Source organism: Tasmannia lanceolata, unplaced genomic scaffold, assembly GCF_043159265.1.
Source record: "Tasmannia lanceolata isolate RefF3 unplaced genomic scaffold, GAP_Taslan_0.1 ptg000018l, whole genome shotgun sequence".
Lineage (NCBI taxonomy): Eukaryota > Viridiplantae > Streptophyta > Magnoliopsida > Canellales > Winteraceae > Tasmannia > Tasmannia lanceolata.
The window spans coordinates 57,522,937-57,535,583 of record NW_027518695.1 but is presented as its reverse complement, the minus strand read 5'-3'; the positions used below and the strand labels follow the sequence as shown (position 1 = coordinate 57,535,583).

Genomic DNA, 12,647 nt, shown 5'->3' with positions numbered 1-12,647 from the left:
GGCATACTTTATGTGCAACGGTTTTTCTTACTATTCCATTCAGTGAAGATAAAAGCAACGGATAATGTAATCATTGGATTAATTCTATCCAATTATATCCCCATGGCCACAAAGCTACTATCCCCACCAACATGATTACAGTCAACCTTATGGTCCACTTTATATCTTTTATGGGCACATTGCTTGTTTTATAACATCCATTTATGTGCACAAAACTAATTACGGAGCAACACATAGTGTAAAATATTAGAATCAATCAAAACATATTGTGATCACAACACAATTGTCTGAATCTTTATGTAGTCTCCCACTATCCAAAGCCGGTATGCTTGTCCACGAACCTAATGCATGCAACACGCTCTTTACCGAGCTTCGATGGCAAGCCTTTGCTCATGGAGTCTGCCGACACAAGTGCAATGCTTATGTGTTCCACAAAAAATTAAGATTTTGAACAATTTTCCTCACAACAAGTCAAACTACATTGACCCCTTAATTTCTTGTTCTTGTAACGAAAAACCGCAATGGAATTATCACAATAAATTCTCATAAACTTATTGATAATTTTAACAGCTTGATGTCTTGAGACTAAATTCCTCCATCACAAGGCATAACAAAGGCTTTGAAACAAACAATAAACTCTATTTCTTTAGTGCAAGTAACTTTCTGTGCCAAGTTGACATTATTCCTGTAAGTTGGGCGGATAAAGGGATTTGGAGGCACAACGAAAGGCTTGGAAAGGAACTATTTCAAAACTTTTTAATCCCTTAATCCTTTTCCCAAGATCATAGTTACCAGATTCACAATGGTTGTCAAAAGAAAATACGGGAGATTAAGAATCTATACTAAAGTGATTGTTCGACTAACAGTCTCTGCTGGATCCATACCCCAGTAGCTTGGCTTCTAATCTTCTCAAGATCAATGGGCCTTGGTCTTGATAGATGAGACTCACCACAATTACATGCAATCTGGGGAAATTGTTGACAGTTGCTAGTTTCACCAATTTATCCTGGGCTTGATAAAAGAGATCCCTGTTCCATCAGTATAATCCTCCCTCATTTTTATCCATATATAACCTGAACATATGCAAGAAGCATGGAGAAAAACTGCTGGTGCTTCTGTCAAAATTAAAATTTACATACTTAGGATTATACTGCCTATTTTAATTGATTGTATGCCAGCTACATCCATTTACTTAGAACCATGCACCTTCAACCTAGCATAACATACTTCTGTCTTCTTCTGTTATTTTCATTTTTTGGTATGAAACTTGGGCTGGTATCATGCTTTCCTCTCTATATTTACACCTCTTCAATTGTTAGGTGAACATAATTTTGCATCACAGCTATGAACATAGGCTTTCTCCTAAAAGATATGTGAATGGTAGTTATCCTTTTTCTACTATATTCATAATGATCTATTCATACAAATTCGAATCTATCACTCATATTTTCTTCTAGGACGAAAGTGTCAGTCTTTGCTATTGTGTGCTTCTTCGAGAAATGTACATTTCCACAACTTTCATAGCTTCGATAAATAGTTCTAGTCCTCTTGCATTTTTTTAAATGTTATCTCCGTCTTACTTTCAGATTTCTCATATTCTTCTTTTTTGCAGTCTGTCAGATTATACATAAGGTCTTGTGGCTGAGGCATTGAAGAAGTTAGTTGCTATTGCTCCCATTCATTGCCATTTATTTATAAATGCGCTAGCAGTTTTTGTGAAAAAATTGTGTAAATCTGCAATGAGTGAATTGCATAGCTTCGGTGAGGCAGAAAAGGCCCTTCTGAGCACATCTTCAACCGATGGGAATGCAATCTTGAGAGTTCTACAAGCATTGATCTCTCTTATTGCGTCATTGCTTGAGAAGAAAGTTCCTCAGCTTCTACCTTTAAAAAAGTATAATGACAATCTTTCTCAGGTTTGGGACATAAATGCTTTTTTGGAGCTACTGTGGATGGAGTTGAACTTTTGCATAGGCAAAATAGAGAGCTGTTCAGATTCTGCATCTGATTTTTCTACTGTATATGGGTGCTCTGCATCCACCAGCATTGGTGTAATAGATCGACTTCCAGCAGGTACCCAGAATATTTTTCCATACATAGAGCGCTTCTTTGTAACCTGTGAAAGGTCACATCCTCGGCAGTCAGTTGTTGGCCATGACTTCAGCACTGTCATGACTTTTGATGTTGAAGATGCCACAAATTCTGGTACGCAGAAATTATCTGTGAGCCATGAAAAAGCTGATGATAAACTAATTGCTTTTGTATAGTTAGCTGAAAAGCACAGTAAACTGTTAAATGCTTTTATTCTGAAAAACCCTGGGTTGCTTGAGAAGTCATTCTCTCTTATGCTGAAAGTCCCGCGTTTTATTGAATTTGATAACAAATGGGCTCATTTCCGATAAAAAATAAAACACCAGTACGATCATCATCACAGTCGTCTAAGAATTTCAGTGAGAAGAGCTTTTGAAGATTCATATAATCAACTGCAGATGCATGCCGCTCAAGATCTCAAGGGCTGGTTGACTGTTCATTACCGAGAAGGTCTATGGTTCGAGTCCGTATAGCCCTATACATTTTTGCGTCTTTGTTTGTTTTCTAGGGTCATTTTTGACAAGGGTGCTCTACTTTTTATGATCATGGGCAATGAATCAACATTTCAGCCAAATCCCAACTCTGTTTATCAAACAGATCACCTTTCTTACTTCAAGTTCATTGGGAGAGTGGCATGTGCCTTTTTGTTATATTCCAATATTTATATCTAATTCTTTCGTTTCCGTCCAGGTTGGGAAGGCTCTATTTGATTGGCAGCTTTTGGATGTTCATTTCACTCGATCTTTCTAGAAGCACATTCTCGGGGTTAAGGCTACCTATCATGACATTGAGGCCATAGCTTTTCAATGTGTTGATCCCTCGGGATTTGATATTGTAGGGAATCACACCAGGTAGAACTCGCCCCTAAAAGCTAGCCGTTAGAGGGAGGGTGCCCATTCCCTTATAACCCATCCACATCCATTTCACATGTCCGATGTGGGACTATTGCTTTTGCGTGGAACCCCAATAGATATCTATCTTGAACGATAGGGAACTAGAAATAATTGATTAGTGGACTTCCAGACATTGATTGTGAGTTCTACATAGTTATGTTTGAACGTTGAACTCTTAATTGAAAGGATTTATTCATGTTTATGCATTCAATGTCCAATCATGAAGTTGCTTGCATTATTTCGAAAGACGCATGAATGTGCGCCCATTAAATTATCTGCTATAACTTGTTGGTCACACTATCCTGTAGGACACATGAATGTGCCCCTTACGCCAATAACTTGTATACACTTTAGGATGCTCACCTAAGGTTTTAATTTTAAATTATCCAATTCCACTTGAAACTTGTTTCAATGCAGACCAAGATGACTCCGATGGGTAGAATCTTCGGTCAAGAGTGGACAAAGTTCTGTAAATCACTATGTTTTCATGTGATAATCCGTAGTTGTGGACTATGAATCCTCTTCCATTTAGGTCTTTTCTCCCCTATTTTCCTCCTACGTGGAGTTTTCTCTCCATTTTTTAATGTGATCTAGTTCACATCATATGGTCTTTATTTTATATTTTTTGAATGGCAACATAAATTTTTTTAGGACCAATTACCAATGGGGGACAAAAGTTAGGTGGAATTATCAACAGGACCCATGCTTTTCAGAAATTATCAACGAGGGACAAAAGGGTCTTGTCATTAAAAACTGAACGAAAATGCCCTTTTCTTACGCAACACGTTTTGCTTTTCCACTTGTCCCTCTTCTCTCTTCTTTCCCTCTTTTTTTTACTTTTTCATTTTCAACTTTGTATTTTTTACCTTACCAGTCATCTTCTTCATCATTTAGCCACCATTGGAGGCGAGAAAGCTCGAAAACTTGAAACGTGAGCTCATTCCCATCTATCTCTCTATATCTATAGGTTTTGTTTTTCGTTCGTTTTAGGGTTTTGCATTTCTCCTTCTCCCTTTCAATGGAGGATGAGGAAGATGAATAGTAGGGTAGAAAGAAAAAAATGGTGAAAATGAAAGAGTGAAAAAAAAAACAGCAAGTAAAAACGTGTTCATAAGGGACTTGATAAGCCCATTCGGAATTTCGTAACCCCATTTTGATACTGGATAACCCCAAGCCCAATGACTTGAAAACCCCCTTCCAAAACTCTAGTGCCCTCGACTAATTCTAAGGGACTTGATAAGCCCATTCGTAAATTGGTAACCTCATTTGATACTAGATAAACCCAATCCAAAATACTTGAAACCGCCTTCCAAAATTCTAGTACCCTCGGCCAATTTTCAGGGACTTGATAAGCCCATTCGGAAATTGGTAACCCCATTTTCATACTTGATAACCCCAATCCCAGAGTCTTGAAAACCCCATTTGAAAACTCCAGTACCCTCGGCCAATTTTCAAGGACTTGATAAGCCCATTCGGAAATTAGTAACCCCATTTTTTTATACTAGATAACCCCAATCCCAGAGACTTGAAAACCCCCTTCCAAACCTCCAGTACCCTTTGCCAATTTTTAGGGACTTGATCATATTCGAATATTGGTAACCCCATTTTTTATACTAAATAACCCCAATCATAGAGACTTGAAAACCCCCTTCCAAAACTCCAGTACCCTCGGCCAATTTTCAAGCACTTGATAAGCCCATTCGAAAATTGGTAACCCTACTTTTGAGAGTTACTAACCCCCTTCCATAGAGTTGATAAACCCTTCTGCTACAAAACCCTCTGCCTATAGCAACTCTTCTAATGGCATTACAATTATGCTCATGATAGAAATAACAAAAGAAATGGATATTGTTTTCATTAAATGTGCTTCATGTATTACATCCCAATTTTGTGTATTACGAAAAACAATTTAAGTAAATCAAAAAATATGTAGCCATCCACTCATGTATTACATTAACTTTTTCTTATACAACCAGTTGTCTTCCAAAAAAGTGAGTGAAGCCATCCATGCATTATCTCCGGAACACATCCTCAAATACAAACCGCTTAAACCCTAAACAAGATAAATCAGAAACAGAGGAATGAAAAATAGTGCAAAACCCTAAAAAAAGAAAAGAAAAACAAAACCTAGATACAAAGAGATAGATGGTAAGAACTCAACATTCAAGTTTTCAAGATTTGCCAGCAACAATGGTGGCTGAACAAGGAGGAAGATGACTAGTAGGGTAAAAATCAAAAGGGTGATAATGGAAAAGTAAAAGAAGAGGGAAGAAGGAAAAAATAAGGTCAAAACGTGTAGTAAATGCCAAAGGGCATTTTCGTCCAGCTTTTACTGACAAGACCTCTTTTGTCCCTCGTTGATAATTTCTGTAAAGCATGGGTCCTGTTGATAATTTCACCTAATGTTTGTCCCCCATTGGTAATTGTTCCATTTTTTTAAACAGAAAAGGGAAGGGGAAAACCCAGGGACCAAGAATGTCAGAATAAACCCCAAAATAAAGATAAAATAATATTAAACATAACTTTACCATTCAAAAAAATATGGGATTTGCTAGGGTCCATCGCAAAAGGCATTTAGCGGCTGGTCTGTCGCATATTAGACCAGCCACCTCATGAATAAAGACAACAGCTTTTGTCTCCATTGACGAGGTGGGTGTCTGACATGCGACAGATCATCCGCGAAATGCCTTCTGCGATGGACGCTAGCAATTCCCAAAAAAAAAAATATTAAACATAACAGAGTGATGGGGAAGAAAATAAAAACTCTCTAGGCCCTGTTTGTTTCAGATTATACAACAAGTGATGGTGATTATAGCAACTGATTATGCCAAGCATCAATTATCAACATAATAAGTTGCAACAAAAGTGACTTCATCATCATTTCATAAGTGATCATGATACACTTACTGTATTGTTAAATGGCTAATTACCCTTCAATACGTAATAATTTGGTTATTTTACAATGCATTTATTAAAGGATGACTATTTTCACAAGCGCACTTTCACAAGCGCACTTCTTACATGCAATAAACAGAAAGCAGACAATCATTCTTTGGGGATCATAAATCCACCCAATCAACAAAGAAATTTGATTATCAAGTGATTAAAATTTTTAATATGGCACTTGGAAGAGAGACTTAATTAATCTCACGTCCGGGGAGATTTCCTCAAGAACAAGAAGAATAGAAGAAAATAGTTGTTTTCATTCATGCCCAAAAATACTACTGCATTCTATTCTCCTATCGAACATAGAATTCAAATAAGAAAGCTACTAAATAAGTTCCAGCTAAATATAGAAAAGAAAACTGTAAAAATACTCTTGCTGCATATAGGATAAAAAAACTGCTAAAAATTTTCCTGCTGCTGCCACGTTCATATGATTCCCTTCCCCTTCAAAAAGACCTTGTCCTCAAGGTCTAAAATCTAGAAATTGTTGTTGCAAGTCACGCAAGTATTCCCATGTGGCGTCCTCTGGATAAGTGTTTGACCATTGAACAAGGACTTGAGTCACTGCACGATTTCCCCGCTTAACCATCTTCCGATCCAAGATAGCCACCGGCTCCAATCGTACCCTACCTTCGTTATCCACATGGGGCAGATCAACCAGAGCCACTGAATGGCTTCCTAACTTCTTTTTCAAGAGCGAAACATGAAAGACGGAATGAATGCGTGACCCTTCCGGCACCTCCAACCGGTAAGCCACCATGCCAACTCGTTGCAAGACCCTCAAAGGACCATAATAGCGTGAAGCTAGCTTCATATTCTGTCGTACTGCCACCGTTGTTTGGCGAAAAGGTTGAAGACGTAAGTACACCCAGTCCCCAACTTCAAATTCGCGCTCAGTTCTATGTGCATCTGCGAACTTCTTCATGCGGTTTTGAGCTGACTGCAAATTATGCCTCAATAGGCGTATGAGGGCATCACGATCACGAAGGGATGTATCAATAGCGGCAACCACTGCATCACCTGGTACTTAAGGGATATATGTAGGAGGGGGTTGGCCATATATTGTCTCATAAGGAGTAACCTTAGTAGCCGAGTGAAAGGTCGTGTTGTACCACCATTCTGCAAGCTGTAACCACTTGACCCATTGTCGTGGCCGATCACCTGTCATACATCGCAGATAAGTTTCTAAAGTACGATTTAAAACCTTGGTCTGGCCGTCCGTTTGGGGGTGATATGCAGAACTGAAGCACAACTTAGTACCATGCAACTTGAAGAGTTCCTTCCAAAAAGCACTTGTGAAAATTGGATCACGGTCACTAACAATTGTCGATGGCATCCCATGTAGACGAAAGATGTTATCCATGAACACCTGAGCGACGTCGAGCGCTGTATAGGGTGAGAAAGAGCCTGGAAATGACCGTACTTACTGAGGCGATCTACCACTACAAGTATAACTTGCTTCCCTTGCGACTCCGGAAGGCCCTCAATAAAATCCATCGAAATATCTGTCCACACTCGCTCTGGAATAGGTAGGGGCTGCAATAAACTAGGAGATGCAACATTCTCTGATTTAGTTCATGCCCAAAAATGAAGGTTACAACTTATTTTCTATCAAAGGGACTTTCCTACTGCACTCTATTCTCCTACCGAACATAGAATTCAAATAAGAAAGCTACTAAATAAGTTCCAACTAAATATAGAAAAGAAAACTGTAAAAATACTCTTGCTGCATATAGGATAAAAAACTGCTAAAAATATTCCTGCTGCTGCCACGTTCATATCAATTTTGAACTCAAATTCATCAAACAAGCAGCCCTAAAAATCAAATGAAATCTAATCAAACAAACTGAAACCAATATCATCATCTGAGTCTCCGCAGGTTTTCTTTCTTCACTTCCTCCATGGGGGCAAGTCACTTACAGCAACAAACTTGCTTGGATAAACAATTGATCAATGAGCTAAAGCAAATTAAATATCTAGTCAATAGAACAGATCGTAAACCGTCCTGACCTTCAACTCTGTATCATTGCTCAGTGTCTCCGTGGCAGATGAAAACTCTAATATTCTTCAAGGCCCTTTCCACTTCTTTCTTTTCTTCTCCAACCAAATCTCTGGTTTTCCTCTGAGAAAGTCTCACAGGAAGTCATAGCATTTCTGCAGATTGAGGATTATGCCAATACTCATGTAAACCTGTCACAGTGAAATCAACGTTGAGCGTTCGGCCCTATTGGGTTGGTTTAAGGCTCTAAAAGAACCCACCAAGGCCAACTGTACCTTCACCAATATCATTGATCCCTCCCATAAAGCTTGAATAAAGAGACCTTCCCACGGGGATGCATTTCTCTATTGGGCACTCTCACAGGATGAGACATATTTCTAGTAGCATCAGCAGGACTCTAGGAGTGTACGTCTGCAAACAAGTAAAGCCAATGGCTGATGAGAAAACAATGTATTTACATAAGTTCATAACATAAATTTCAATTATTAGGGGCCTGAAAATGCATGTTAAAGAACAATCAATCCCAACTCCTCACCGGCAGGACCTTCTCCCATCCAGCAGGCAATTCACCAAATGAGTGACTTCAACTCTGCCGCCTCCTCTTTATACTTCTTCTCATTTTCTGAGAATTTAGCATTCCATTCTGCTGCAAGACCAACACCTTCTTGGACTTGGCGTCTCCAATGACTGTAAAAGAAGTGTGAGACACAATATTCAGCTGCAAAAAAGTTCATTTACTTGAGAGAGCAACACAAGTCCTTCCAAGTTGACATACCTCTTCACCTCTTTCACCCATTCACTTGATTCCAATTCATTTTTTTAGCAAAACTTCAACTCGACTCAACCCAAGTTGCACCCTTAAGCTCAATGGGAGAATTACAAAATGATGGGAGGAATGTTAATATTGAAAAAAAAGAGTACCATTCAGTTTCCTTTGAAAATACCTGTCAATTACTCCAACGAACAGAACACAAGGACAACTTTCCAAGCTTTGGAAACACAGCTTCTATTTTATTAAACACCCAAAGCAGTTCATCACAATATCTCCAACAGCAATAACCAAGAGGTGGGCCCCATTACCTATCTCCCTTGAATAGAGATTGGTGAAGAAGTCAAGCAACAGTTGCACTTGGATGGATCTCGACTCGACTTTTTGGGATTTGCCGAATCCAAACCTCGAATCCATGTCAGATCTCGACACGTGAATCTGAATCCATGCAACATAGGTGCCCACTAAATTCTTTAACCTGAAATGAAAAGATTAACATGTAAGTTGAATTTATATTTGTTGAATTTTAGCTCAAATTGATACATCCCTGATTTGCTCCATAGATATATTACACGAACATAGAATTTCCAGAGGAATAACCTCATGGAATATAAATTTGGAGAAAAAACTACAGTACGACAAATTCTTTATGCAGTCATGTTCCACTGAAGCAACATCTAAACAACACATTCAAACAATAATGAGTATTTAAGGTAAACCTATCTGTATTTAAGAAAGTACCCAATAAAGACATTAAAATGAATTTAATCACCACCAATCTCTATTCAAAATAAGTTTTGCATTAGTACACTAAGTGGCAGTTAAGCACCTGATAAGAAAATTATTTAGCCCCACTATTAATTAGCAAAGATTAAAACGAGATATGGCCTTCTTTACTTTTTCTTGATGTCCTTGATAATATGTAGCAAAAAGGCTGAGCAAATATATCCAACTAGATATTAGACTTTGGCTAGTGTATAAGCAAGATGACGTATTTTCTTGGAATATTGAGAATTATAATAAAAGGACAGAATATTTTGAATCCGGTGGACGTACTGTTCAATCGCCATGGACATGCACATTTCTGAGAGATTTAATCTCCCAAAGATAGATGCAAATTTTGCAAGATTGTTCATTTTTTCCAGTCTCAGACGAGGAAAGAACTAAATTCTGAATGGGTGGTTTTTTCTACGGAAGACAAACACCTAGAAAATCATCAGTTTTCTTAGTATTTGTAGACATTTCCGAGACATCATCGTTAATAAGTTTGATCAGACATAACTTGCAACATTTTTTGAACCTTCTCGTATACCTCTCCTTCCATAACTCAAAGGATGTGGAGCAAATCCTTCCATAATATAACTTTGCATCCAAAGATGAAATACTTGGCTCAAGCCATCAAATTTGTTAAAGTATAAAAAAATTAAATATTGCCTTCTCCAACAACATAAGCTTTTGGAGTAACTGGTAGTTTCACATGATAACATAGCAAATGCCTGGGTGGGTTCAAACCTCCTGGATAGCAAAATCCACATGCAATGGCAAAACCCAAAAGAGGGGCCACATGTGCCACGTGTGGGCCAACCCTAAAACAGGGGCCACACGTGAGGGGGAGTGCTAAAGTATGAAAAGATTAAATACTGCCTCCTCCAACAGCTTAAGCTTTTGGAGTAACTGGTAGTTTCATAAGATTGTAACTTGAGGGGTCCAAACAAGGTGGAGAGATAGAAAAAATGAACAGAAGTCCTTCAAATTGAAATTGGGCAGCTAATGGTATATGACTTCAAGATTCACAACTTTTTCAGAAAGGCCATATGGATACAACTTGTCTACATTTTTTAACAGTCCTTCATCTATATTGAATTTCTTGAAACGGAGTACGAGAATGGATCACTATCTATGTGTGTGTGTGTGTGGGTGGGTTGGGGGTGGGGCATGGCGGTTGGGGTTGTCAGGAAAAAAGAGTTTCATCATGTGCAAGTGATTTTGTTCTCTTAGCTATGGAATCTGATTTCCTTGCAACTATCTTCCCATTTTTTCCGGGTTCCCAGCACTATTTCCAGCTATGGATTCTACAATTCCTTACAAATCTTCATGACAACCCCTTCAGCCATCTTGACCCTGGCTAGCAACTTAGATTGAGCCCTGGGACTGATCTTCCCATTGGCTTTGATACAGCAGTACTCATAATGTAAGGTCAGTGGGTGTCATAGCTAAATTCCTCATCAAGATGACTGGAGAACCATCGACTAGATTGTCCCAGCACAACGATTAAAAGCGTCGTTGGAGCTTATTCCATTGAAGTAGTTAGGGCTCTAATTGAGTGAGCCGTGGATCATAAACGATGATCATATCTTAATTTAGCTAATCCCGCGACTCAAGAATTTGGATAGAGTTAAGAGAAATGCCTAACTTATAAGAAGAGGTAGAGACCAAGTACTCCCATTTCAAATCTTAAATTAAGCGATTTTCAGGGTACAACAAAGTATTGTCATTTCCCTTATATTATTACTTAAGAGTCCACCTCAAATCGTAAACCAAGCAATTTTCAGGGTACAACAACCCAATAGAGTCCTCTTCAAGTTCAAACTTATGCTTTAACAGAACACACCAGCTGAGAGATGCCTGAAGCAGCAACACTTAAGCTATTGGGTACTGAAAGTACTATCATTAGGAGCAAGACATTTAATAAGTTATGCAAACATTTTCTTCGCAACTCTCTGGTTTGTGGATTGCATGTTTGGCATCTGGATTTCTTTGGTTTTCTACTTGTCAGTAGGACATTGGTATGGGCAATATGTAGAGGCAGTAATTAGCAAATTCTCAACTTTTTGAATTTCAAATTCTGTTTACTGATGCAGCCTAATAATATAAGTAATCATGGACAACATTTTAATATATTGCTCTGCACTCATATACAAGAATATGACATTGTCAATACATTTCAGTGTTACATTGCAGGCAATATAATCAAAGTGTTTCGCTACTTATGATGTTATTCAGTGGTAGGTTAACAATAATATGAATGTCACTAAATTATTCTAGTATTTTCTAAATTTGCAGCCTCTCACTATTATGCATTTTGTTTTAGTATATTCATACAGATTCTCTGTTTCTGTTAGTATTAATGCAGAAAAGTTTTATTTATAGTAATGTTTCCTTGAAAGTAAAGTCAATATCGAATATTAGAAATTACAAAGTGAAAGCCAGCTCCATTCACCCATAGTGCCAAACACCCATATGCCTGAGTATTGGAACAATTGGGATCCATATTGCCTAATAAAGTTGTGAAGAGTGGTCCTAACACCTTTGCCAGTTGTCCTAGACCGTATCCTTGTTTGATTTGGAGAACATGGAGTTACTAGCCCTCAAGTTTCCAAACTAACTTCAAAAAATAATTTGTAGTATCTAATTTATTGTCCTATTTTACGTAAAATTAGTTTTATCCAATACTTAAGAATGTGTTGTAACCATTGTATTCAGTAGGGTGACTAGCCATGTCAACTCAACTCAAGATCACGACTCATACCTGGAAATCTTTCTGAATGCAACCATCTGCCTACACTGCATTATTCTTTTTAAAGATAACAATATAGCATCTGAACATAAAACCTTGAGTTATAGCAAAATGGAACAAGATGTCCGAGGAAAGACGGTAACAGAAAAAGCTTCCCATCCAAAAAGAAGATGACTACATAGTATTAACCACTCTATAATTCACTATGCCTAAGTCCCTGTTCGTTTTAGATTGCGAAAACCGACTGTGAACCCCAAACCGATTCTCGGACTCAAAATTAAATTTGATTTTGAGTCGAATAATAGGCTTGAGGTTCACAATCGGTTGTCGCAATCTAAAACGAACAGGACCTAAGAAAAAACTAAATCTCGAAAAATCTGCCATCAGGAAAATAGTGCTTGAAGCGTCACAACAGCACAGAATGGCTAAAGC

At 38.1% G+C, this 12,647-nt stretch overlaps 2 protein-coding genes and 1 pseudogene across 3 annotated transcripts in view; all 3 read right to left on the bottom strand.

Moving 5' to 3' along the window:
* Positions 1–6,167: 6,167 nt before the first annotated feature.
* On the bottom strand, positions 6,168–7,427 carry LOC143851992 (uncharacterized). The gene is made up of 2 exons (XM_077361500.1): positions 7,191–7,427; positions 6,168–7,091 (listed from the first exon to the last, which is right to left on the bottom strand). Exons 1-2 carry the CDS (start codon positions 7,425–7,427, stop codon positions 6,885–6,887), a joined length of 444 nt encoding a protein of 147 aa, XP_077217615.1. The 3' UTR covers positions 6,168–6,884.
* The window catches only part of LOC143851990 (putative disease resistance protein RGA3 pseudogene), a 39,995-nt pseudogene continuing 33,515 nt past the window's right edge, over positions 6,168–12,647 (bottom strand). The window contains exon 6 of the transcript XR_013236587.1: positions 6,168–7,476. The product of XR_013236587.1 is annotated as a putative disease resistance protein RGA3 pseudogene, transcript variant X4 (transcript). The remainder of the gene's footprint in view (positions 7,477–12,647) is intronic.
* Positions 6,394–6,855, bottom strand: LOC143850517 (uncharacterized). The gene has a single exon (XM_077359761.1). It carries the CDS (start codon positions 6,853–6,855, stop codon positions 6,394–6,396), a length of 462 nt encoding a protein of 153 aa, XP_077215876.1.

Bases quoted from the DNA above. Each gene is read 5' to 3' on its own strand.
- LOC143850517 (XM_077359761.1), bottom strand. From the start codon at position 6,855: ATGAAGAAGTTCGCAGATGCACATAGAACTGAGCGCGAATTTGAAGTT.
- LOC143851992 (XM_077361500.1), bottom strand. From the start codon at position 7,427: ATGGATTTTATTGAGGGCCTTCCGGAGTCGCAAGGGAAGCAAGTTATA. The intron at 7,092-7,190 runs GTACTAAGTTGT...GATGTATGACAG, and splicing joins GGAACTCTTCAAGTTGCATG to GTGATCGGCCACGACAATGG.